Source organism: Procambarus clarkii, chromosome 92 (genome assembly GCF_040958095.1).
Source record: "Procambarus clarkii isolate CNS0578487 chromosome 92, FALCON_Pclarkii_2.0, whole genome shotgun sequence".
Lineage (NCBI taxonomy): Eukaryota > Metazoa > Arthropoda > Malacostraca > Decapoda > Cambaridae > Procambarus > Procambarus clarkii.
Genome location: NC_091241.1, coordinates 11,248,719 through 11,275,657, shown reverse-complemented (window position 1 = coordinate 11,275,657; position 26,939 = coordinate 11,248,719). Strand labels below are relative to the sequence as shown.

Sequence of the window (26,939 nt, the reverse complement as noted above, 5' to 3'; positions counted from 1 at the left end):
GGGTATCAAATTCCCTAGAGGGATAAACATTCACTAAAGAGGGATAACAATTCACTAAAGAGGGATAAAAATTCACCAAAGTGGGTAAAAATATAGATCGATATTTGAAAAGCAAGAATTGCGATCGTCTTGAAAATCTAGGCATTCAGCAAGAAGTTGCAAAACTGTAAGTGGCAAACTTTCAGGTGGAACAAAAAGAAAGACATCCCGCGGGAATGGCTTGTATATATAAATAAAAGCAAAAAAAAAATCCAAGAGTTCTTACATTCTTGTCCATCCCCCAGCACGCATAGCGTTTCGGACAAGTCCTTTAATCCTAATTTTCACACACACCCACACATCCCCAGGAAGCAGCCCGTAGCAGCTGTCTAACTCCCAGGTACCTATTTACTGCTAGGTGAAGAAGAGCATCAGGGCGAAACAAACTCTGTCCATTTGTTCCCGCCTCCGCCGGGGATCGAACCCGGATCCCCTTAGAACTAAGAACCCCGAGCGCTGTCCTCTCAGCCGTCAGGCCACACCAAACATCGGCTCCTGGGAACCTACCTTCAGCGGTGGCATGAAAACCAAATCAATTCAACTGAAGAAGAGTCTTTGTGAAGAAAAAGAACTACAACCAAAAATATAGGCCTAGGATTTCTCTGGATCAGAAATTCAGAGTTGGAGGGAGAGGTAAAGTAAAGAGATGTGATGAAAGAGGTGCGGTAGGTAGCAGAGGTAATCGGGAAGGGTCCGGTGAGGAAGGCGGTGAACCCCTTCTAATAGCACGTCGCATTTTGACATATACTATATCTAAGATCAAAAACTAAAAATGGTAGCCGGCTCGCGAAATTGATATAATGTCCCGTTTTCTGTTCGTTGGTCCTCGGGTTCGAAGGAGGAGAACCTTAGGAGGACGGGCTGGGTTAGAAGAGGATACTTTAAATTGACAGTTTTCTTGACGATTGGGAAACCTTAGGAGGACGGGCAGAGGTTCGGGCACTTTAGTACAACAATTTAATTACATTTGGAACGCTCAAGACAGGTTGGTTGAAGAGCGTCCAAGCAAGTGAGGCTGCCTATGGACAGATGGAAAGAACTATCATGAGAAAGCGCCAAGGCATTACGACTGCATAGCACTGGGAAGGGGTCAGGATAAGGATTTGGGATGGGACGGGGGAAAGGAATGGTGTCCAACCACCTGGACGGTTGGGGATTGAACGCCAACCTGCATGAAGCGAGCTAGACCGTCGCTCTACCGTCCAATCCAAGTGGACTATGGACAGAAGCGACAGCATGTTCTGCATCAGGGTGTCGGAATGTGGACGCCAAGAACCTCCACATCGAGGTCAGTTGACTCATCTTCTGAGACGGTAGAAGAAGTAAGAATAAGGTCATGGGAGGCAGCCAGGGAAAAGACCAAGGCCTTCTTACCTTTCAGGGAGGGAGAGCGATTAAGTTTACATTTCTGACCCGACAACAGAGGTGCGATAGTTTCAGAGTACTGTATGATGGACTTCATTAATGTCTCTGGCGGGAAAGAGGAATGAGGTCGATTGGAAGATGATGGGTATCAACCCAGATGGTCTTTGTCTGGGATGGGCCAAAGTCAGAAGGGCGGCTGAGGAGGAAGATGGGTTCTGGAGACAGAGGGTAAGAGGAGAGAGGGCGGCAATATCGAAAGAATAGAGGAAATAAGAGATTATCGTGATAAAGCATGGATGTGCGCGCGCGTGTGTGTGTGTGGGGGGGGGGGCGGGGGCTCATGCACACACATAGTTGTATTTGCAGAACATGAACCACCACTCTGGTCCCGCTTTTCAACTCTTAATCGACTAGTGAACAGGTTCCAAAGCCTACTTTGTGTCTGCGTTTGTGTTGGTTCCGGGGAACAATGTCCCGTGGCCCAGTCTCTGTCATGTCTAAATTTAAAGTTCAGCACCCACAAAATAGTCTCCCCTCGAGGACGCCAGCACACAGGGCCTCGGCCACAGTGACTAAGACTCCTCAGGGCAGGAAGCCTAGCCCCCGCGCCTGATGGTAGAACATGTGTAAATAAAAAATGAGGCCGGGAATGGGACCGTCATCGTCATCTAGCCGTGAATAGTGTCTGTCGCCACCACTTCACTTCTTATGTATTACATTTGTTAAATATTGTGACTGAACATTTTGATATTCTGCTATTTGTGCAAAACTTTGCAAAATAAGAAAATATTTTACAAGAAAAAAAAATATTCCAACATTAGAAAAAATTCTTGTTAATATCTCTGTGACTCTGGTACTTTCCTTCTGTTTCCTGTTGTTCGTGTACTACCCCTGTTAGTCTGTACTTGTTTGCCCAGTCTATTTCCTTGAGTATTTTATATATGTCGTAATGTCTTCTCTCTTCCAGTGATGTGACACTCGACTCCTTCAGTCATTCCTCGTAGCTCAAACCTCTTGTAACAGTTCAAGGAAATTCTCCCTGGTTCCCCCTTTATCATTCTCCATTCCCCTTCTCCTCCTTCCCAGATTTATTAGTTTATAGCCAAAGCAGAATGTAGAGCCATATTTGGTTTGTACAAAGGTCGACCTGGGCACCTTTTCTGGAGATGACTTCTCCCGTCTGAACTTCAGAAAGCCATTAGCCAGGTGCCCGTGGCCAGTATCCACTGACCTGGCCTCGTTGGGCGTTGGGAGGTACTTCCTGAAGGTTTCCCCTCAGTTGTTTGATTAAGACCCTTAAGAATTAACTGACAAATTATGTCTCAAAATTAGGTACCAGCCGGCATCTGCACGTTCCCGTAAGAAAGCTTGACCCTCTGTCCCCAGCCACGCCCAGCGATAGGTCTACAGGTTCCCTGGCCTTGTGATTGGTCCCTCGATGCCCAGAGGCATGGCCGGGTGCGGAGTTTCATATCAAGTTTAGTGTGAGAACGTAAGAGAAAATTAGTGTAGATTGAGGCTCTGTGAGGCACGTAGTGTGTCAGCCAGGTAAGGGTTCAGACTGCACCACCCTCGCCGGATGGTATCAGGTTAAGGTAGATACTTCCAGAGTTTTATTCGTTGTTTCAGCACCATCCTGCCTCGATAGGGAATTTTAGAATAGGCTATAACTGATTTCATTAAAAAATTATATGTTAAAAGTTCATTTGGCATTTCAGTACACTCCCTCTTGTCATCCTCATAGTTTCCTGTCATGTGCTTCAAACTCACACTGTATCTTGTGCTACTCACTTCCCCAACATTAGTACGCAAGATATATATATCTTCACCAGTGTAATCACGTCTGTCAATTTATATTGTAGTTATATGTTGATATAAAATTTGCTACAGTGTACCTTTTCATCTTACCTGATATGTTAGATTAAGGACCAGCCCGAAACGCTATGGGTGTTAGTGGCTTTGCAAGAATGTAAAAAAAAAACAATCTTATGTAATCTCACAAACCCATTGTACCTTCTTGTAAATAAAATTATAATTATTATTATTATTATTATTATTAATGAGAGCATACACCAACTTCAGCTTGCTTCGACTTGGTATTAGTGATTCTCTGGGCCACATGATACAGAGAGTAACAATCAACCATGTTGCAGTAATTAATAATTAACGTCTCTTTCACAAGTAGTTATGAAGAGAAAGATCAAGTGTGTTTCATGTCCTCGACTTCTCCCTCACAGGTCGTGGACAATAATTATCAGTAATTATCAACGATCTAGATTATCAACGACCAAAGCCATCCCTAGACGAAGGGGTGGTGGGCAAATGTCAGAATAAGTGGATCTTGCATATAATTACCCTTGGCATAACATTGTGGCAGTATTCCAGCACGGTGTCTCAATCTTCACTCCCGTGGGTTCTGGCTATGGCTTTCACTTACGTTTCTGTATATATGTATACAATGGTGGCACAGTTACAAGTGTACAAAAAGTATAAGATGGTGACGTTACACTCTCAGCTCTGGGACTAGTGTGGTGGCATACACCTGAACTTTTCCCCAAGCTTCGTTTTGTGTTTAACGAGATAAGTACTTGAAGATGGTGCTGCATATTCCATAATTGGTCTGACATAAACGATATACAAGATTCTGAACGACTCTTTGTTCAGATTCCTGAAGACAGTTCTTATATTGGCCAATCTTCTGTACGCAGCTGATGATATTCTTTTGATGTGGGGTTCTGATGACAGGTTGGAGGTAATATCAACCTCCAATTCTTTCTCTGTTCGATTCCAGAAGGATTTCCTGACCCATGTGTGTGCTTACCTACTTGATGTTGCGAGTAGGAAGCTCCAGCTCCTGGCTCTCGCCTCTTCCCATCACTTATCCTCTGGGCTGACTCCTAAACCATGAAGGTTTTGCCACATTTATATTTGAAGCTTCCATCATCTCTCTTTCAGTTGTGTTCCACTTGTTTAGGATGTTCAAATTAAATTCCTAATTCAGACTGACTCGTCTACTTTGTTAATATTCCTCGACATCTTTTAATGCAGTGATCATGTCTTGATCTTACAAACACACACACATTATATATTATATATAGCTGACCCTGGGAGCCTGATAGCCGAGTTAACAGCGATCTAGACTCGTAATCCGAGGACCGGGAGAAACAAAATGGGCAGTTTCTTTCACCCTGATGCCCCTGTTACCTAGCAGTTAATAGGTACCTGGGAGTTAGACAGCTGTTACGGGCTGCTTCCTGTGTGTGTGTGTGTGTGTGTGTGTGTGTGTGTGTGTGTGTGTGTGTGTGTGTGTGTGTGTGTGTGTGTGTGTGTAAAAAATTAATTAATAGTAAGTAACAGTTGATTGATTGACAGTTGAGAGGCGGACCGAAAGAGCAGAGCTCAACCCACGCAAACACAACTAAGTGAATACACACCTACCTTGCAGAAACAAACTAGCTGGCCTTGAAAAATCCCCATCTGGCGTGTTACAGTTTAAAGAAATTTCATATTCGACTCGGTTAACAACGGATTTCCGGTGTCGATTACACATTATAGGAGACAACAGCAGCTGTAGTACAGGACGCCGCACTTCTCATAGCCCGGCACGCACCAGCGAGGAGTGGTAGGACCCCAAGGACCTCAAGAACCTCTCATGTCCCCACGTCAACGCCCCTCCACGACAAGGACCTCTGAAGTACAGTATCACCACCGCCCTCAACGCAGGCCCTCTTGTTTATATCTGAAACCCCCGTTAGACAGGTTAGTCTAACTTTAGACTTAGTCCATCACATCAGCGTCTCTCCAGAACGGCTGCGTCTCCCCATTACAGCTGCTGGATTATCAGGTTCACAATACAGGAGCTACAGTAACTCCGCACCTAACCCATACCAGGAGGCTTCTTCACGCGTCCAGTCCTCAGCAAGATTAACTTCAACAACACGTCTGTGACAAGAACTCACTTTCCCACCCCCCTATATCAATGCAATGATCGTGGTGACACTTCTGCCTGTGTAAACTTGCGTATGGCGTGTACGTTACTGCTACTGTAAACTTGGACGCAGAGCACGTCGTTACAGTTGTAAACATTGATAAAACGTTTATATCGGTGTCAGTGTAAATCTTAATACACAGGGTGTGATAAGGTCCCTCCCTGCCTACCCACAATGCCTGTACTCCAGGACCTGTGGTTGACCATGACCACAATCCTCGTCACTACTCTACTGTGTATGGCCTACAGGCCTAGACAAATCTCCTCCAGGATAAAGCAACAAGGTAAGATTCATTATTTCCCTCATAATATCTCACTAAACCATCAGTAAAGAGGTAAGATTCATTATTTCCCTTATAATATCTCACTAAACCATCAGTAAAGAGGAAAGATTCATTATTTCCCTCATAATATCTCACTAAACCATCAGTAAAGAGGCAAGATTCATTATTTCCCTTATAATATCTCACTAAACCATCAGCAAAGAGGTAGGATCCATTATTTCCCTAATAATATCCTAATAATCCAACGATCAAAAGTCTGTGATGAATTGAATCGAAAAACATTGAACCGTGATACATAAAAAATTAAATATACTCCAAATATTAACCACGTATTGATTCAGTTTCTATGTTCTATACTGCCTTAGGATACGATAATATACTAAGAATATCCTATTCTTAAAATGCGGTAATTCACTAGGAATATCCTATCCTTAAAATACAATAATTCACGAGGAATATCCTATCTTTAAAATACAATAATTCACTGGGAATATCCTATCCTTAAAATACAATAATTCACTAGGAATATCTTATCCTTAAAATACAATAATTCACTATACGAATACCTTCTTAAGGTAAGGTAATGTACGTTAACATCCTATTGAGCGTAAGACCAGAACTGGCTCTTCAAATCAACACTGTCAGTGTTAAAATAAATTACTTCTATTGAATTCCATCCCATCAATTTCAGTTCTAAAGATCTATTCAATTCTATTTCCACGAACGATGAGGGCCGCTCTCCTCTTCTCAGAATTCATCGCGCTTCTTATAACTGTATCAATTAATTTCATATCGTTTCGTTAGTCCATACTTCTAATTTAAAAAATCGTTTTGCTATGGTGTACTTTTAGTGTAATGGATACAAATAAAATTCTAAAACTATTTAGTAAATGTTCAATTATATTAAAATAATGAAATACACGGAATAATGTTTCCGAAAATTAGAAGATATAACGAAAAGGACAAATTAGAATTGTTATTACTGACAATTACAATGTTATATTTACCATAAAATTATTTACATCATATTTAGAAGCTTACAACAGCCTAATACAGACAACTACAGCCTATCGCAAAATAATATATCTTACCACAACCCATTACACCCTACCACAACCCATTACACCCTACCACAACCCATTCCACCCTACCACAACCCATTCCACCCTACCACAACCTATTACACTGTACCACAACCCATTACATCCTACCACAACCCATTACACCCTACCACAACCCATTCCACCTACCACAACCCATTACACTGTACCACAACCCATTCCACCCTACCACAACCCATTACACTGTACCACAACCCATTACACAATACCACAACCCATTCCAGCCTACCACAACCCATTCCAGCCTACCACAACCCATTCCAGCCTACCACAGATCTTTATCCGTCGACAGGTATGTGTGGGAACGCCACGTTAGTGGCAGACCTCATCCGGAAGGGAAATTGTCGGCCCGTGGAGCAACCGGTGCCAGTGCCTATCCCCAGTGGCTACGAGTCTGTGAGTTGGCCCTAGTCTGTACGAATGACTGTATTCCTTAGAGCCTGTCTATACAAGGTCTGTGTTTACCCTAGAGCAACGCGTCTCTAACTAACCTGCATTTATAACCAACAGTATGTGACTCACTACATTTAACAAAAGTAAAGGCTAGGCTTTTTTACTTCTACATACAAGAAAGCTGAAATTTTGTTAAATTCTCCACAACGTCCTATAGGGCTGCGTAGCTCCATTACACGAGAAGGGAAGGGAAGGGAAGGGAACTATCTGGGAAGCACTGGGGGAAAGCATCAGGATAAAGAACAAATCCACAAGGACCGTGATGAGGATTCGAACCTACGCACGGGATATTCTCTATCAAACCAGCATCTGGTTGACAGAGCCCGAGTGCATGGGAGGGAATTGTGTGAAACCCTGATTGGGCTTCGGAGAAGCTTCGGGATCCTCGTGAGAGCAGTAGCACTCCAGGTTGTAATTCTATTTTTACCATGTCGTGGTACAGTTGACTAAGGCGCGTCCGGGAACATCCTGTGCGTAGGTTCGAACCCTCATCACGGCCCTTGTGGATTTGTTCATTTGATATATCACGCTATTGTGATTTCTGTGTATATCAGGATAAATATTTGGGATGGGAAAAGGGGAAAGAATGGTGCCCAGCCACTTGGGCGGTCGGGGATTGAACGCCGACCTGCATGAAACGAGACCGTCGCTCTACCGTCCAGCCCAAGTGGTTCCACTACACAAGACTTAGGGTTGAGTTGAGTGTCATAACGTTGGGATAAGGCGTCTATCTACCAGTCGCGGAGGACACAGACCTTCAAGGTCACCAGGACCCTCAAGATGACACGTATACAGGTCCACCTCTATACAGATCTACGTCAGGCTGTTTGACTTATAATTTCATACAGTAAAGCACATTCATGGAAATCTATTGCTAAAGTGGAGAGCATTAACACTGGCAGCATTACCCCACAAGAAAAGAGCAGTCATGACCAGACTCCCAACATTAACCCCAAGAAGACAGCCGACCGTGACCAGACTCACAACGTCAACCATTAACCCCAACAAGACAGCCGGCCTTGACCAGACTCCCAACATTAACCCCAACAAGACAGCTGGTCGGCCCAAGCCCCAGTAAATGCTTTACACGCAAGAGTTACGGCCGCTGTAACAGCTCTCTTCGTAAATAAAAGGATTTTTAGTTTATTTTGAAGCTGAAGTAACGCAAGGATGAAGTGGGCGGGGAGGGGGGGGGATGATAAAGCTGGGGAGGAAGAGAGAATATATTTAGAGAGAGGAGAAGAGAGAGAACACTCATAATAATGATAACCCTCATCATCTGAGACTGAAGAAAGTGAATAAGGTAAACGTAAGGAAATTTAAAATTTTACATTTACAATCTGCAAACGGCATATGAATGCTTTCCTACATTGCTAGTAAAGGCGGAATTCTGCTCAAACCACAACGCAATTTCGCACCTTTAAACCACTACGAAAACAAAATTCTTCCAAAAGAATATGCGAGACAGAAAACACCTGACCAGCGAGTAGTAGCAGATAGGAATAGGCAACACTGCGTCTTGAAATGGGTTTGCCCATTTCGGAGAAGCCCTGTAGAAGCCCTAATATTCCTGTAGACCATTTCATCTTGTGGCCCTGTAGAAACTACAGAACAGATGTTAGAAAACGGGGATAGAAAAACTGGCCCCAGGGAAACATGGGGTTACTATAGTATCGTCAGTACTAATATAAAGTTTACCGGAGGACCAATATCTCTAGTTACTATATATAATATTCATAATATTTATAAGTAAAGTTTCTAACTGTAACACACTCGCTGGGCTTCGCCAGCGATTTGATCTGGGTTCGAGTCCTGGCCAGGGAAAATTCACCAAGAGCCAATCCTTAACTGCATTCGTCTGTTTACCCAGCAGCAATTGGGTATTAGGTTGTAAACCGATTGATGGGCCGTATTCCAGGGAAAACTAGTAAAGTTTACCATGAGCAATGGGAAAGGAAAGCTCTCGGCATGCTAACAGGAGTTATAAGTCGTCTACTCCTGTACCCACCGATGTATGAAGAAATACATATACATACATATGCAACAACGATCACAAAAATACTGATCCAAGTATGCGGAAAAACCACACGTGAAAAATAAACAATGCTAAACACGTTTTCGGCTTAATTCACCTTCATCAGAGCAAAGTAGAATGATTCTACTTTGCTCTGATGAAGGCGATTTAAGCCGAAAACGCGTTTAACATTCTCTATTTTTCGCATGTGGTTTTTCTCCATGCATATATATATATATATATATATATATATATATATATATATATATATATATATATATATATATATATATATATATATATATATATTTAGTATATATTTTAATTTCAAATGCATTTCCAATTTTAAAACACTATCAAGAGCTATTCAGAGGTGAATACTCGCCCACAATATTTTCTTGCTAGACTCAGACATGAATTAAACTGATATTACTGACGTATTGATCGTCTTTCGAATATACGATGAATTATTAAATGTGACTATAAAGGCCAGTGTTGTCTATCCTCAGTCTCACCCGCGCTGGCTCACAGGCCATTTGTCTCTCTACCCTCACGGCCTAATTTATATCTTTTTTTCTCTCTCATTCTCCTTGACGCATTGACAACCATTTATCTCGCTTTTGTATTGTAACCTATATAAGTATAATTATATATGTTTATATAATTATACATTATATAATGTATAATACACACACATTTTATATATATATATATATATATATATATATATATATATATATATATATATATATATATATATATATATATATATATATATATATATATATATTATAATTACACTAGGAGAAAGAACCCGGTGGTGCCCGGGATAGTAATCATTCCACCCAATCTCTCCCTCTCACCCTAACCCTGTCCTAATTACATATTAACCACATTAATTCCAAAACCCCCTTTGAAAGTATATATAACCCTCAACCTCGGTTCTCCTAATGATACCCTAATTGCATTCTAATCACATCCAATTACTGACAAAACTAGGTGATAGCGAGCACTAATGTCACCATCCCCTCCCGGGCCAGGTGACTCCAGCTGTGGTGATGGTGACCAGGTGTCAGGGTCTAAGCTGCTATCCCAGCTCCTACAGCTGCATCCCTCTCTACGTCACCGACCTCATCATCCCGGTAAGTTTAACGCAACCTGTCCTCTTAAAAAGAACGTCGCTTTTGGCTCGTATGCGCACTATGGCCAAATTTGGACGTAATTTGAAAATGAAAAAAAAATGAAAATAAATTTGGGATTTTTTTTTCAACAACAGTAAGTTAAGGGTCCTCTGATAGGTTAGGTGGGCAGGAAATTCTCATAAAGTTTCAAAACGTTATGAAAAACGTTAATATAAAGTGTCCTCTTATAACCTCTGCGCGTAGGCGGGACGACTCAAATAGAAAACGGAACAGAACGTCACTTTTGTGAGTCGATTTCATTTCAAATTACGTCCAAATTTGGCCATAGTGCGCATACGAGCCAAAAGTGACGTTATTTTTAAGAGGACGGGTTGCTATCACCGTTGGTTACCGCCTGAAGGCTGATTGTGCTCGGTAAGATTTCCTCCTATCCTGTCGGAAAATCCGACACCATTTAATATATCATACAGATAATTGCTGTTGTATAAGCAAGTTACCCATAGAAAACGTAACTTGTAGTGGAATTACCATCTAAAGAAAACGGGATATCATCACCACATACTATTATAATTCACCAGCTATTCTGCTGGGAATTGTTCTTCTTATATTAGTCTTTGGACTTTACCATCATAAAAACATCTTATATAAATTAACTTAATTATCAATATTAAAGTAGAGTAAATGTGACCCTTCTATCACTTTCTGAAATGTGGACAATGTAAGCCAGGCGTCAGAGTGAGGAGGAGGGCAGCCATCATTGTTATATGAGACCAGAGGCTCACACGGGAGCAAATTCGGCTCCTGTTAAATTTACTTGGACGTAGTGTTATGGAACCCAAAGGTGTACCATTGTCAACACGCTGTCTACAAATACAAGTTAAGTGTCTATCCGAAACCCGTTTATCATTCATTTATGGCCATTAATGTCAGGATATAGGGTTAGCCGGTTAGAACGCGAAATCGCCTCATACTAAAGGTAATTAAGCCAGGTCTTTAATGTTCCATGTACTGTATAGTGTTTTCTCTGATATAGCTTGTCATATATAGGATTCTGGCTTCACAGCTAGCGCACTTTTGACAGGTCAAGACGAGGATGCAAGATTATGTGCACCAGTTACTGGGTGATAGAAGCTACCTCAAAGAGGATAATTTGGTGTCTACACTCTAGTTATACCTGGTGGACTAACCTGCTGTACTATAAGAGAAGGAACCTCATCAATGTATGTAGCTATTACTGTAATTTGATTGGCTGCATATGTGTAATATAAACCCCCCCTAATGTGTAGAGGATCGATTTGTGAGATTATGAGATTATTGCAGAAATACAGTCCACTTATCATTATACAAATTGCTATCGAAGTATATAAATTAACGTAAATATAAATTCATATAAATTAAAAAAATATAAATCTCACAGGTCGGTCCCCACATATCCTGGCAAGTTGAAACTTTAAAATTGAGGGGGTAGAGTAGAGATAGCCTAAGATACTCTATCCCAAAATTTTGACGGTTGTCAAATTGTGAGATTTGAGCTGGCGAAAACAGTTGCCAAAGCTCTGTTGGTCAGAGTTAGCTGGTAACACTTTAGGCAGGGAACTGCTCTTGATAAGAGTCACTCCCGTTCAACACTATCATTCCTGAAACTGACATAAATAAGGATTCCAAATATACTAGTGAGATGTTTTAAATAACTGAGTTTTAATTGGAATCAGTTTTTTTTTCTAAATTACTCCTAATGTTTAAATTCTAGCAAACCCATTTACAATGACAAACTTTATTGCTTGATTTTCAATTCAGTTATGGCTTTATTATGATATTTTCATTAATTTTTAATTGAAAATGTTTGCAACTTGTGTTCAGTATAATACATTGATAATAGTAAAATGTATATCAAAACCTACGCCAATGTAGCCTAATGTAAGAGTTTTCAACACAAACAGAACACGAAAGTATATAAATTGGATAAGTTTAGATTCAGGAAAGGCCTGGGTAAATACTGGTTTGTAAACCGGATTATTGTTTTATGGAACAGGTTACCTTGTAACATAATAGACGTGGGATTGCCGAATTATTTCACATACAGGTTAGACTAATATCTTATATGAATGAGTTTGGGTAGATATAAATAGGAGCTGTCTCGTAGGGGTCAATAGGAGCTGCCTCGTATGGGCCAAAATTGTGGAACTCTCCCACAACACTGACCTCTCCCACGTCCACAGGTGTACGCCCACGCCCACAGGAGAACCAGAACCTGCATGGAGGTGAAGGTGGAACAGCACACAGGCTGCCGCTGTGCCTGTGATAGAACCTGTCCTGTCAACCAGGTGAGGAAGAGGGAAGGAGGGAGCAAAATGATGTAGACAGAGAAAGACAAGGTTTTGGGGGAAGGAGGATGGGAAATAGAGGGAAAGGGGGAAGGAAGAGAAGGGAAAAGGGGAGAGAGACATCAACATACCCTGAGAGTTTAGTTAGAGTAATCAGAAGAACCCTGCCTGCCTCTCTCCTCTTCTCCAGCACACCACCAAAATAGATGCTCAGGGCTCCCGGTAAACAAAATATAACTTGGCATATACCACATATGTACTTATCAATCAGCCAAATAGTGACTATAAACAATAAGTCATATATGTACTATCTTGTGCGAGAGGTTGCAACGACTTCTTGAATCACCCAAGTTCTTCAACAATGGATACAATCACCGCAGAGTTTATTTCACTAGCTTATTATTAATGAGCAATACCTCACATTCAATGTCACGGTTTCTGTATCACAGAATGTCAGTCATCTATCCCTAATACATACTGTCACTAATAATTCAGTGACAATATCACTAAAGCTTTATTATCACTGTTGAATTTAACTGATGCACCGTCAATTACACCACATCTCTATAACCGACTTTCAAGTCTATGTAAACCTCACCAGTCACTGTCCAGGATATCTCGGGCATTTCGTGATGCTTACGAGGTCTGCATCTCTTATCTCCATAATGGAGGCTTTCTCGGTACTTAATAAACAATTTACGAGCTCCGAACCAGTCGAAGGTCGTAGATTTAGCCAATACCATTAGATTGATAGGCTTCGCAGTGCTTTGGAGCTTGTAAACATAAATGTAAATAAAACCGCCATGATTGCGGAAAGATGTACAGGTTTCGTAAGTGCTTAATAAATCCTGGTTCAGGATGCGACAACCTATCCGTCAAATAACACGTCGCATTCTGTACGCTATGATCCCTAACGGATAAAATAAAGGGTACTATGAAAAATAGCAGCTAAAAAAAAAAATTAGCGACCCCTACTCCTGCTGTATGAACTCTTACAAAGATAAAACATTATTATAACTCTGCCTTTCCCTCCTGCTGCAGGTGCTTAATAATACGGATGAGTGCGCATGCGTGTGCGACTCAAAGGAACAAGAGATGTGCGAGGTGCGTCAGCGCCTGTGGGACGCCACCACGTGCTCCTGCGTCTGCCCGCCCGCACTCGTCTCCCAGTGCTCGTCCGGGGAGGTCTTTATCCCGGAGCTGTGCAGGTACCAGTCATCTATACTTATTCTGTGATGATGTACAGGTTACATAAGTACACTGTATTATCCCATGTTGTACAAGACCATCAACACCCACCACTACCACACCACAGACCATCAACATCCTCCACTACCACACCACAGACCATCAACACCCACCACTACCACACCACAGACCATCAACACCCACCACTACCACACCACAGACCATCAACACCCACCACTACCACACCACAGACCATCAACACCCACCACTACCACACCACAGACCATCAACACCCACCACTACCACACCACAGACCATCAACACCCACCACTACCACACCACAGACCATCAACACCCACCACTACCACACCACAGACCATCAACACCCACCACTACCACACCACAGACCATCAACACCCACCACTACCACACCACAGACCATCAACACCCACCACTACCACACCACAGACCATCAACACCCACCACTACCACACCACAGACCATCAACACCCACCACTACCACACCACACCACAGACCATCAACACCCACAACTACCACACCACAGACCATCAACACCCACAACTACCACACCACAGACCAACAACACCCACCACTACCACACCACAGACCATCAACACCCACCACTACCACACCACAGACCATCAACACCCACCACTACCACACCACAGACCATCAACACCCACCACTACCACACCACAGACCATCAACACCCACAACTACCACACCACAGACCAACAACACCCACCACTACCACACCACAGACCATCAACACCCACCACTACCACACCACAGACCATCAACACCCACAACTACCACACCACAGACCAACACCAACAGACCATCCAACCTCATCATACACAAAATTTCCTACAGATCTATTTCCATGATATATCCAGACAATCCTGGAAACCGACATATCCCACTCATACGATGGCTTTCCGTACATCAAGTGGCCTCCTCTAGTGTTTCTACTACACAAACTACCATAACCTATCAAACTACCATATCAAATTACCATAACCTAGCAAGCCTAACTACTGACAACTAAGCAGATGCGGATAAAATATTGAGAAAGGACCAACCACCTAACGTCCATGTTAATGTGAAACTTCTACGAATGTACTGTATATGTTAATTTATATTCAAAGGTTTGTTGATGTATCTAATATGTTTATAATACAGGTGTGAGCTGTACTGAGCCCTGAAGACCACCTGCCACAGTACAACATCCGCGCCACTAGGACACACGCAGGTCTTCACTGGGACACTAACATGGAGGAGAGGAGTATCAGGCCGTGGAGGTTCTTCACAGCCACAGAAGACATGCCGACATTAAGGGAACATCATCCAGGTGCCATTCGAGGGACGTTCTGTCTTTAAAACACACACTTGACTCCTAAAGGACGTTCAAACACGAAGTTCATGCACATGTAATGGAATTCTTGACATCGTCTGTTACAGAGTAGCAGTCAAGGCAGGGTTGAGGTTTAATGATCAAAGTGTTTGGTAAGGGAGGGCTCACAAGAGCTAAATAAACCATCTGACACAAAACTTGTATTCCTGACCTAAGTGGTATGCAAATTAATTCAAGAAATTTCCCAAAGCAGAAGTCGCTTCCTCCGGCGTCTCCTTAATCTCTTGTGGATTTCCATTTCCGCACCAAATGGTTATTTTGATAAGCAAGATTAAGGTATCCTGATCGAATACACTTCTTGTTTTTACAGAATTTGTCACGACTCCGTAAGGGTCCAGGACGGACCGAAACGTCGTCACAAGGGTCCAAGACGGACCGAAATGTTGACACTTTCAGTTAAAATGAGTGGATTGTGTTAATTTTCAGCCTCGTTATTGTGACTTATTCTTTGGATTTTAGTGTCCAGTTTGTGAACATCGGATTCTCACGATGATAGTAACACCCGCCATTTGCAGGTCTTCAAGGATCTACCTTTCTTGTTTATCAACGACAACGAAAACATCTCGGCATTGGAAAGCTAACTCTTCAACTCAGAGGAATCTAAACAAAATGGATGCAAATAGACTCACACACTGACACAAACAAGCTCACAGCCATAAGCATACAAGCATCCACACACACAATCAATCTATGCGAAACTTGCAAACATTAGAACAGCATTTAGGGACCTAGGGAAATAATCCTTCAGAACATTGTTCACAACACGCATGAGACCCATTCTGGAGTATGCCGCCCCAGCGTGGAACCCAAGTATAAAAAAACAAAACAAAAGCGAACTCAAGAGATGTTCAATGTGGCTTGCACTGGAACTGTCAGGAATGAACTACAAAGAAACCAAACCAGACTTGAAACAAAAGAGAAAGCATTCAGGAGACATGATAACGACATACAAGTTTCTCAGAGGACTATACAAGATCGAACTAAGAGAAAATGTTCACTTTCAGGCAGGGTAGAACAAGGGGGACATGGATGGAAACTTAAAAAACAGAAGAATAACAGATGAGAGTCTACAGTAAGTAGTTGCAAGAAAACAGGATGGTCAAACGACAGCAAGGCGGGTCTCGGGAGCTGGCGCACAACCCCCTCCAAGCACCGACACAAAACTGGCAGCAATAAACAGACTTCCAGCCGTCATTACAAATTAGTTCTAGGAACGGGAAGATATACATCATGACAAAATATGCACTTGACACGTGACTCAGTGAACAATGGGGAGGGGGGGGGGGAATATTCCATAATTATTCTTCTCACGAAACACTTCAGTAGGGTCTAAAACCTGTACAGTCATGCACATTATGACATCATAATAAACACTATTTTAGTTCTTATTTCTCTTCGGTTAGGTTGTGTCAGTGAGGTTCCGATAGGCTACGATAGACTGAGTTTGCTTAAAGAAAAGCGATGATGCAGAGGGGTACCTGTTCAGGTCTTTAGAGCCTTCTGCACAGTGACCTCCCAGACACCTAAATTGTCTGACGCTGGCACTAGTGACCGGAAGAGCGAGGCACTGGTGCCAACGGTGCGAGCCACTGGTATTCTCCTCGCCAGGGCGGAGCCACCTGTCTTCACCTATGATATAGTTTATAATTACATCAAAATAAATACCCTGAGCAGAGTGTGTGTGTGTGTGTGTGTGTGTGTGTGTGTGTGTGTGTGTGTGTGTGTGTGTGTGTGTGTGTGTGTGTGTGTGTGTGTGTGTGTGTACTGAAATGCGCTTGTAAGGTCTAACTTCATGTAATCCAGTTCACTTGTTTACAACATATACGCTGTACATGTTACGTTTGATATGTGTGTGTTCCGTCCCAATCAATGTCTCCACATTGTACTGTTTCTTGCTTTAAACATTGCTTACATGTCTACAGTGTCAGTTCCCCTTAGTATTTGTTATATCGCTATCATTTCTCTCCTGTTCTTTGTTTCCTCCAGTGATAATCACTTTCCCTTTCTTCATGGCTCAGACACGAGACTTTTGTAACTAGTGGAACCTTTTCTGGCTATTGTTCTTAATCTTTATGTATGGGTTCCATGCCGGGGCGGCTTACCAAAGTCCAGGTCTCATGTAGTACGTATATACCATTCCTGAAGGATTCTTTGTCCAAGTACTGGAGGTGATCCGAAAGTTTGTTTAGTATACAAACAGTTTTTCGATTGGCCACTTCGTATAAAATACAACTATCTTACTTAACCAGAAACGTAAAAAGCACAACTGTTTTACCTAACCAGACATACGTAACCAGACATACGAACCTCATGAACCCCGTTAACCTATCGATGCCGATGCATAGAAACGTCAATATTTATGTGCTTTATTTTTTACAAACACTTTGCATTTGTAACGGACGGCTGATTCCGTAAACAACGTGACATATCCGGTGAGAGGACGGGCATGGCTCATACAGCCGATGCCAATGCTATAATGTGGTAACTAAACACTTCCCCAGTTTTACAAGTCAGAAGCTGCTTTCTCTTCATTCTGTACCAACCTGTCGTACCAGAAAATAGAAGCGGCTCGCGAAAGTGACGTACTGTCCCGTTTTCTGTTTTGGGTCCTCTGGTAGGTTAGGAGAAAACACTTTAAACTGACCGTTTTCTTGATGTTGGGAAACCTTAGGAGGACGGACTGTCTGTACAATATTTAGGAATATTTGGCGTCATCTCTTCCGTATTCCTATCCTCATAACCTCGCATTAGTTTGGGGTAAAGTCTAGTAGCCATTTCTCAAGACCACCTGTCTAGCTTATTTTGCAGTGTGTCACATTTTGCAATGCTCTGATTATTCACATTGGTTTTTACATCGTCAGCCATCATTATATGAACGAACTTATTTCCAGTTATGTTCTTGGCGTATATTGGAAACAGGCGTAGCCCTATTCCTGACCCTTAAGGTATTCTGCTCGTTATCTCTCTCAATTTTGATACCTTCTCTTACTGTGACCGACTGCCTTCCTGAAAATTAGTTCCTTCACCCAACTTATCGCTCTTTCTGATAGTTTTTTTAAGGCAACCTTTTCTTTGTCTCAGAGACATCCGCGTCAGCTGTCTACTACAGAGGTGCTAACCGGGTACAGCCCTCCTGCTTTTCAACACAGACACTAAAGGGTGAAGAATGGGTAACACACAAACGGCAGCCAAGCTATCCACGCTTGTAACAGATATGAACCAACCCGACAAAAAATACACGAAGTGTAAATATTATTGAGAACAAAGTAATAGTGGCTTAAGGCATTGTATGTACTAGCTCTATCTATAAATTCATCAATATTTGTATCACCCCTTGTATGTATGTACTTTACCTGAATAAACATTTGAATTTGAATTTTGAATTTGAATTTCAAAAGGGGGTATCCCCCCCCCCCCCACATTAATCAACTGTCAAATTTATGCCACTAAGAACGCCTACATAATACAAACAGTATTATTAGCAAGTGCAACTAAAGCCATAAATATTAATATTCTAAAGGCGCTAATTCCCACCTAATAAATCAAATCTATAAATCTATCAATTAAAGCCAAATGTTGGAGGCTAGATGCTTGGAGAGATGATGTGATTTGACGAGTGCCATGAGGAGGAGGGGTCGGCTCCACGCCCTGCTAGAGGAAAATCGGCCCCTATGTACATCCTTCTGGAAGCCGGTGGATGTGAAATGTTCAGCACTAAATTCCGTAGACTTAAAACAAAAAAGTCATAGTTTGCCAGTGCAGACTACTTATCACATGCCTTTGTAAGACTAACCATCCTGTATGATGTGGGATTTTAGTACAACGTAGCTAGCTTTTTACACACTGTACTTCCCCTTCATATAGTCTAGGGTAGCTGCACAAATGCAGATGTATCTAAATGTGTTAAGAAACAAACATTGCCTATTCACATCCTGACATGTAAAATCTGTTCTGATGACAGATTTCCATTCTGGGAGCAACCGTTTGGTTAGTGAAGATAATGTGTGTGGGAGATGGTTGCAGTGATGGGGGGGGGGGAGACACAGGGAGGGTGTGTGTACTGAAGGGGATACGGGTAGGGTGTGTGAGTGGAAGGGGGGGGTGAAGAGGGAGTGTGTGTAAGAGCTGGATGTGTATGGTGGTGTTGGGGGGGGGGGTGGAAGGCTGAATGTAGAAGACCTGGACACCGCCGGGTATTGCATCTAGTCCACAGATTAGACAAAAATATTCCTGAACATTTGAAGCGCACGATAAACAAAATGCAACACCTGGTGGAGGCGCTGACGACCAGGTCCACGCAGAATTCACTTCATCAAACTGACAATGAACTGCGAATAATCAACACATTCACTTTCCAACTAAACCACCACCAACACCTATCCAATTAAGCTCAACTCCCTTGCCTTTATGGCAAGAATTTCGACAATAAAGCGAACTCCCGTAGGTCGTTATTTGTTCCCGTCTGAACACGGTTTTGGCTGTAAAGAGGACCCTGATGAACCTACCGGGGTATTACATTCCCGTCTACCAACTATGGCAAGATAAACGACCTCTTGCTTTAATATCCCCTTGCGATTTTTCCACCCCACATAATTAGTTACCTAATAATGATTTCTGTTTCTCTCCTGCCCCTTGAGACCTCTGTGTTTATGTTCTTACAAAAGCAAAGACAAAGTGAAAGTAAGAAGGAAAGAATTAACTTTAAATTTGGCTTTTAAATATGTGATGTGCGTCACCTGGATTTACAGGCAATTCCCGCCGTAATGTCCGTTATTAACGGTAATTTTGAACTGTTACCCAAGACGGAGGGGGGGGGGGTACTCGTAAATTAACTTAGTAATTACTACCTTATCAATTGTGATTATTTGTCTTTCAACGACATTGTCATTAGTGCTTGTATTACCCTTGTTTTTCTTCGCGCTAAAGTATATAGACGCATAGAAGGAGGATGCATGAGGAGAGAGAGAGAAAGAGAGACAGACAGACAGACAGAGGCAGAATAACAGGGGGGGGGCAGAGAAAGAGAGTACATATATAGATGTGAGAATACAAAATAATAATATAACAAAAACATTAACCACCACTCCAACCAGCCTAGGCTAACTTGCTCCCAATTACAAGTTACCACCACTAGCTGAGTAAGGGGAGAAATCTAAGATGGCGGAGAAGAGAGGTGAAGAAATGAACAAGATGAGAAATATGACATAATAAAACAAAAGAACAGGTTCAGAGAGAGTTTTACTGCCCAGGCAATTTGGAGTGAATTACAGAGCACAGCGGGCGTGAGGCATAGCGGAGGGGGGCGATGGTGGTGTGTAGGCAAAGAAGTGAAAGGTGCGGGGAAAGAGGTAAGGAGTAAGGCGATTGATTGATGAAGATTAAGCCACCCCGAGAGGTGGCACGGGTATGAATAGCCAGTTAAGGAGTAAGGTGAAGGAGGGCGGCTTTATAAAAGGGGAGTACTACAAGCATGTCACCACACATACACAGCCTCGCTCCTGTGCCAGGTAAGTCCACTACTGGCTCACCATAGCCCGTGCTACTTGGAACTTTTGTTCTGAGTAGCTGAATCTAAAACAACAAGCATGTCACGACGGGAGACATATTCCTTCACGCAGGGTGCAGTCGCACCTCCACAGATCTCCAGTATCATCTATTGATACTGGTAATGGCTCAAAAGGGCCACCACTTACGGGCTATTCATGCCCGTGCCACCTTTTGGGTGGCTTAATCTTCATCAATCAATCAAGAATGTCACCTTACGGGCTATTCATGCCCGTGCCACCTCTTGGGTGGCTTAATCTTCACCAATCAGGCAGGCAATGACCTCAGCCCAGACCATCTTTAAACCTTCCTCGGTGATGCCACCCACAACAGCTGACTAAGACACCTATAGGTCCCAGACACCTATTTACTGCTAAGTGAACAGCGGCATCAGGTGAAGGGAAACGTACCCAACCATATCTGTCCGAGCCGGCATCCCCCGATTGTAACTCTAGAAAGAATCCAACTTTATTACGAGAAAATACCGGGGTCGAATCCCGGGATTAGGTGTCAGAATAAGACGTTTGAGCACATTGTTTCCTCCGTTTCCTAACACCTGATGCCGCTGTTCACCTATCCACAAATAGCCACCCGGGAGTTAGGCAACTTATAGGTTGCATCCTGAAGGTCAGTATAGATGACCTAGAAGGTCCTCGATAAGCTTAAGCTGCCTATCCCCGACAGTGATAAGCTTAACAAGCTGCCTATCCCCGACAGTGATAAGCTTAACAAGCTGCCTATCCCCGACAGTGATAAGCTTAACAAGCTGCCTATCCCCGACAGTGATAAGCTTAAGCTGCCTATCCCCGACAGTGATAAGCTTAAGCTGCCTATCACCGACAGTGATAAGCTTAAGCTGCCTATCACCGACAGTGATAAGCTTAACAAGCTGCCTATCCCCGACAGTGATAAGCTTAAGCTGCCTATCCCCGACAGTGATAAGCTTGACAAGCTGCCTATCCCCGACAGTGATAACCTTAACAAGCTTCCTATCCCCGACAGTGATAAGCTTGACAAGCTGCCTATCCCCGACAGTGATAACCTTAACAAGCTTCCTATCCCCGACAGTGACAAGCTGCCTATCCCCGACAGTGATAACCTTAACAAGCTTCCTATCCCCGACAGTGATAAGCTTGACAAGCTGCCTATCCCCGACAGTGATAACCTTAACAAGCTTCCTATCCCCGACAGTGATAAGCTTGACAAGCTGCCTATCCCCGACAGTGATAAGCTTGACAAGCTGCCTATCCCCGACAGTGATAAGCTTGACAAGCTGCCTATCCCCGACAGTGATAAGCTTGACAAGCTGCCTATCCCCGACAGTGATAAGCTTGACAAGCTGCCTATCCCCGACAGTTGGGAACTACCATATTATGACAATGAAAATATTCATAAAATATCACAGAACTAGACAAAATGACATGGAACTATAATGGTACATTATGTAACATACAATCCACCAACTACCCAGTGGTTCCCTTCATGGTGAACCACTGAACGTATTCAGGTATCTATACATACATAAAAAAAATAAAACACATACGTAACATGAGCGGAGAGCATTCTGCAGCGCGTCCACCCTCGAGGAAGTCTTGCTGTGCACTGCCTTTAATGAGGTATTCTGTAGCCAAGCTAACAAGTTCCCGCCTGTTTGACCTAATTTTCAAAAATATTCCAGAATCAAAAAAATAATCGCCTCATTAATTACTTGATGTCACATTAATGACTTAATAGGACCACCAACCCGTCAAACTTACGTAGAATAAAAACTATTTTACAAAAAAAATAGAGTTCACATTTTAGGAACTGTATGTTGACGAAGCTAAGCGCTTAATTCTTGCTCGTGGCGTTGGGTAAAAAATATTGAGACCTACAATGAGAAAATAGCCGATTTTGGCAAAATTTATCACCCTACAATATGGCTTCAGGATAAACAGAATGAGGCTTCAGGATAAACAGGATGTGGTTTCAGGATAAACACAGCATGTAGTTTCAGGATAAAAACAGCATACGGCTTCAGGGTAAACACAGTATGAGGCTTCAGGATAAACAGAGCATGTGGTTTCAGGATAAACAGAGCATGTGGTTTCAGGATAAACAGAGCATGTGGCTTCAGGATAAACACAGCATGTGGCTTCAGGATAAACACAGTATGAGGCTTCAGGATAAACACAGCATGTGGCTTCAGGATAAACACAGCATGTGGCTTCAGGATAAACACAGTATGAGGCTTCAGGATAAACACAGCATGTGGCTTCAGGATAAACACAGTATGAGGCTTCAGGATAAACACAGCATGTGGCTTCAGGATAAACACAGCATGTGGCTTCAGGATAAACACAGTATGAGGCTTCAGGATAAACACAGCATGTGGCTTCAGGACAAACACAGTATGAGGCTTCAGGATAAACACAGCGTGTGACTTCAGGATAAACACAGTATGAGGCTTCAGGATAAACACAGCATGTGGCTTCAGGAAAAACACAGCATGAGGCTTCACAGCATGGGAAATACGACTCGGCCGTTATTTTTGAGCCGAATTCTGCCTCATTTCACATATTTGGAGTTTTAAATTGCAATTTTTTATACTGAAAATATGCAAACTAGTGAAAACGGTGATTGGTCAGATTTTGCCCAAGTTGACCTGCAGGTTTCAAAATACGATGCCTATCGGAAATATGATTTTTGACCTGGTTGATGGAGTTCTGAGAGTTCTACTCCCCAAGCCCGGCCCGAGGCCAAGCTTGACTTGTGAGAGTTTGGTCCACCAGGCTGTTGCATGGAGCGGCCCGCAGGCCCACATACCCACTACAGCCCAGTTGGTCCGGAATGTCTTTTGGAAAACAGTCTAGTTTTATCTTGAAGATGTCCCACGGTTGTTCCGGCAATATTTCTTATAGTCGCTGGGAGGGTGTTGAACAACCGTGGACCTCTGATGTTCATACAGTGTTCTCTGTGCCCATGGCACCTCTACTCTTCACTGGTTCTATTCTGCATTTTCTTCCATATCGTTCACTCCAGTATGTTGTTATTTTACTGTGCAGATTAGGGACCTGGCCCTCCAGTATTTTCCATGTGTATATTATTTGGTATCTCTCTCGTCTCCTTTCTAGATAATTTAGGTGCTTTATTGCGTCTATACGTGCCGTATATGTTCTCTGTATTCCCTCTATTTCAGCAATCTCTCCTGCTCTGAAGGGGGAAGTAAGTACTGAGCAGTACTCAAGACGGGACAACACAAGTGATTTGAAGAGTACAACCATTGTGATGGGATCCCTGGATTTGAAAGTTCTCGTAATCCATTCTATCATTTTTCTGGCTGCCGCAATATTTGCTTGGTTTGGCACCAAGCCAAACAAGGCATGTTCGAGACCGGATCGGTCTCGTTGCTCACTTTGGGAAAGAAGAGGAGTTTCAGAAGTAAATCTCAACAGCCTGTCAGAACACTGGATTAACTGATCCACCTGCCACAGTTAGGGTCAATTTTAAATTATACAAAAATATTAATATACATAATTAAGATGTATACAAGTACAACTAATCAAAGTTTCCACCTGCATACATGTCAATATATTATTGAACGATAATTTTCAAAGTTTATACGAGTGTTTCATCAATGTTGTGATGTTTACCAATGCTGCACATTATTTCATAGTTATTAAAATATAAACTCCTTCACTTTCTCTTTGTAAACTACTAGATTTTATGTACAGTAATCCCATTTTTGGACTGATTCTGCAATAACAGAAACTTTGATTATCTCATTTCCAGACTTTATGGACATATTGCATACACTGCAATGTACAATAAATTGTATATGTAATAAACAGTATACCTAAATACAAGTAAAGGATAGAAAGAAAAACTTAAATAATGATTTTTATTAAGTTCTTGAATGTCAGATTACATAATACCAAAGTTCAGTATGAACAAACCTCCTCACACTGGACTTGTATAATTCACTTGTTGTAGAAATACAATTTTATTTTAACAGCATTTAAAATACAGTATTTTGCTAGCTAACAACATTCTAGGCACTGTGCATATATTTAAATCTTAATAATATTAAATATGAATTTTTTAAACCAATTTATAAAAATACTGTACTACACTACAAGGAATTTGTTGAAAAATTAATAAATAGTACCAGAGAAAATAATTCGACATTTATAAATAGTACCCAAGATATCGAAAGAAAATAATTTGGTACATACCGAGACAAAGCACTAAATCAGTACAGTATAACTGTCTAGCTCTGTTTTCATATAAAAATTGATTAGGAGAAAACTTAAAGGATGCAATTATCTACAATTAAAAAGTACACAGTACTGTACAGTCACTAAAATATAACTACCAAGCCAACTACAAACTAGACAATTGTCCTCATTTCAGTAAGCAAAGTGAAAGTGAACAAAGTAACAAAGTGAACAAACGCATAAATAAAAACTCATCCACCAGCCCTATACTGAATTACATGTAATTTGTTATATATATATATATATATAATCTACATTAGAAACACACAAACTGAAGAACTTTTCCAATATTTTTTTCTACACTGTACCCTCAGTACAACTGCAACACAAGAGTGATTCGAAATGTTTAAATTCCACACTAGCTTCAAGCAAGTAATCAGAAGAAAATGCCAAGCACCTGGAAGGCTATATATAGCACGAATGCTAACTTCAATAAGTACCGCACTTAATTTTTTCTTGGTAATTACCTTGGAAAAGTTTTGCACTTTGCCCTTTTTTATTGTTGTATCGCACTCTTGTGAAGCAACATCCTGGCACATTTTGGCAAGATCTTAAGATTGAATAACTTGCTTTTTCTATATCCTGTATATTTTATCTCCATGTACAATTTTAGTATTTTTAGATGAATAATATTCACAAAATGTGGTGTCTTTTGCAACAGTACTTTATAGAGAAACATTACCAAACTTTTATTAATTATTTCTGCACGTTCAAACTTCAGTTTCACAAATTTAAACTTAAATGTTTCAGAGAAAAATTTCTTTAAATGTTTGTCTTGAAAAATAATGGTCAATGTGCAACAATTTTTAAACTTTTGTAGTTCCCCCCAAACTATGAAATAGATTTCTTACATTTCCCAAAATCCATTTATATTCATGCAAAGGTGAAACGAATAGTACTCATAGGTTGTGTGAAACAACCTTGAGCCACATTCTCCACTAACTGCAAGTGTATTCTATACTGTCGAGAATTTAGCTACTGAGCTTTGTACATTTTCAAAATTTACCAACTTTAGGAAAAATGGTCGAATCATTGCATAAAACCTTACATTGTTGTATTAACTCTAATCCCTCAGCAATCACTCGTGCCATGAAGGTCACAAGCTCCAAAAGTACAGAAGCCATCAAGAGGTTTTTATTGAACACTAACTTGCACTTATTAAGCCCTAAACAGCTCCAATTGCTATCTGTGATTACCACTGTGCTCCAATCTAGTGACTTTTTTCATTTGTTTCATGAATTTTTTTTTATCATGTGCACCACGATGGAGGACCTTTAAATAGCCGAGATGTTTAAGGATCAATTGTCCTTATTGGCAATACTCATGAGTAAATATCTAAAGAAAGTGTAAAGCCAAGATGGCTAATTATCACTTGGTAGTGCATAGCCTAAATTAATGTCAGGATCTGGTTATCTTTATTTTCCCCACATTAACCTGTGCCTCAGATACAGTACAATGGCTAAATTTTTGTCAATGCAAATATATGGAATTTTCCTACCTTTATTGATTGGATTTTAAATACATTACCCATAAAGATCAGTGTATTAATAATCTTGCATTTTAAGTCACCATTGCATGAAGATGAAATCATTAATACTCATAAAATCACCATTTGCTCTCACTTGGTATTTAGATCAAGATCAGAAACTCCTTAAAATATGCAACAAACCCACATAAATTACATTAAATTATATTTTCGGGCATATCGGCTAACTACAAACCTTGCTAGCTATACTGTGCTAATTACAACCAACCTCACAGCTGATCAGGCACATACGGACACTA

The 26,939-nt window shown here is 41.6% G+C and overlaps 3 protein-coding genes across 3 annotated transcripts; 2 read left to right on the top strand and 1 right to left on the bottom strand.

Annotated features, from left to right (window-relative positions):
* Nucleotides 1-4,948: 4,948 nt before the first annotated feature.
* LOC123775052 (uncharacterized) lies at nucleotides 4,949-15,491 on the top strand. The gene is made up of 6 exons (XM_045769843.2): nucleotides 4,949-5,676; nucleotides 7,090-7,193; nucleotides 10,305-10,406; nucleotides 12,626-12,730; nucleotides 13,772-13,938; nucleotides 15,123-15,491. The coding sequence occupies exons 1-6, from the start codon at nucleotides 5,568-5,570 to the stop codon at nucleotides 15,136-15,138; spliced, it is 603 nt and encodes a 200-aa protein (XP_045625799.2). The 5' UTR covers nucleotides 4,949-5,567; the 3' UTR covers nucleotides 15,139-15,491.
* A 5,269-nt stretch (nucleotides 15,492-20,760) lies between these two features.
* LOC123774945 (uncharacterized) lies at nucleotides 20,761-22,309 on the top strand. Its single transcript, XM_069319064.1, has 2 exons — nucleotides 20,761-20,861; nucleotides 21,583-22,309. The coding sequence occupies exons 1-2, from the start codon at nucleotides 20,761-20,763 to the stop codon at nucleotides 22,307-22,309; spliced, it is 828 nt and encodes a 275-aa protein (XP_069175165.1).
* Nucleotides 22,310-22,822: 513 nt separating this feature from the next.
* Nucleotides 22,823-25,693, bottom strand: LOC138359649 (uncharacterized). Its single transcript, XM_069319062.1, has 2 exons — nucleotides 25,622-25,693; nucleotides 22,823-23,368 (listed from the first exon to the last, which is right to left on the bottom strand). The coding sequence occupies exons 1-2, from the start codon at nucleotides 25,691-25,693 to the stop codon at nucleotides 22,823-22,825; spliced, it is 618 nt and encodes a 205-aa protein (XP_069175163.1).
* Nucleotides 25,694-26,939: the final 1,246 nt, after the last annotated feature.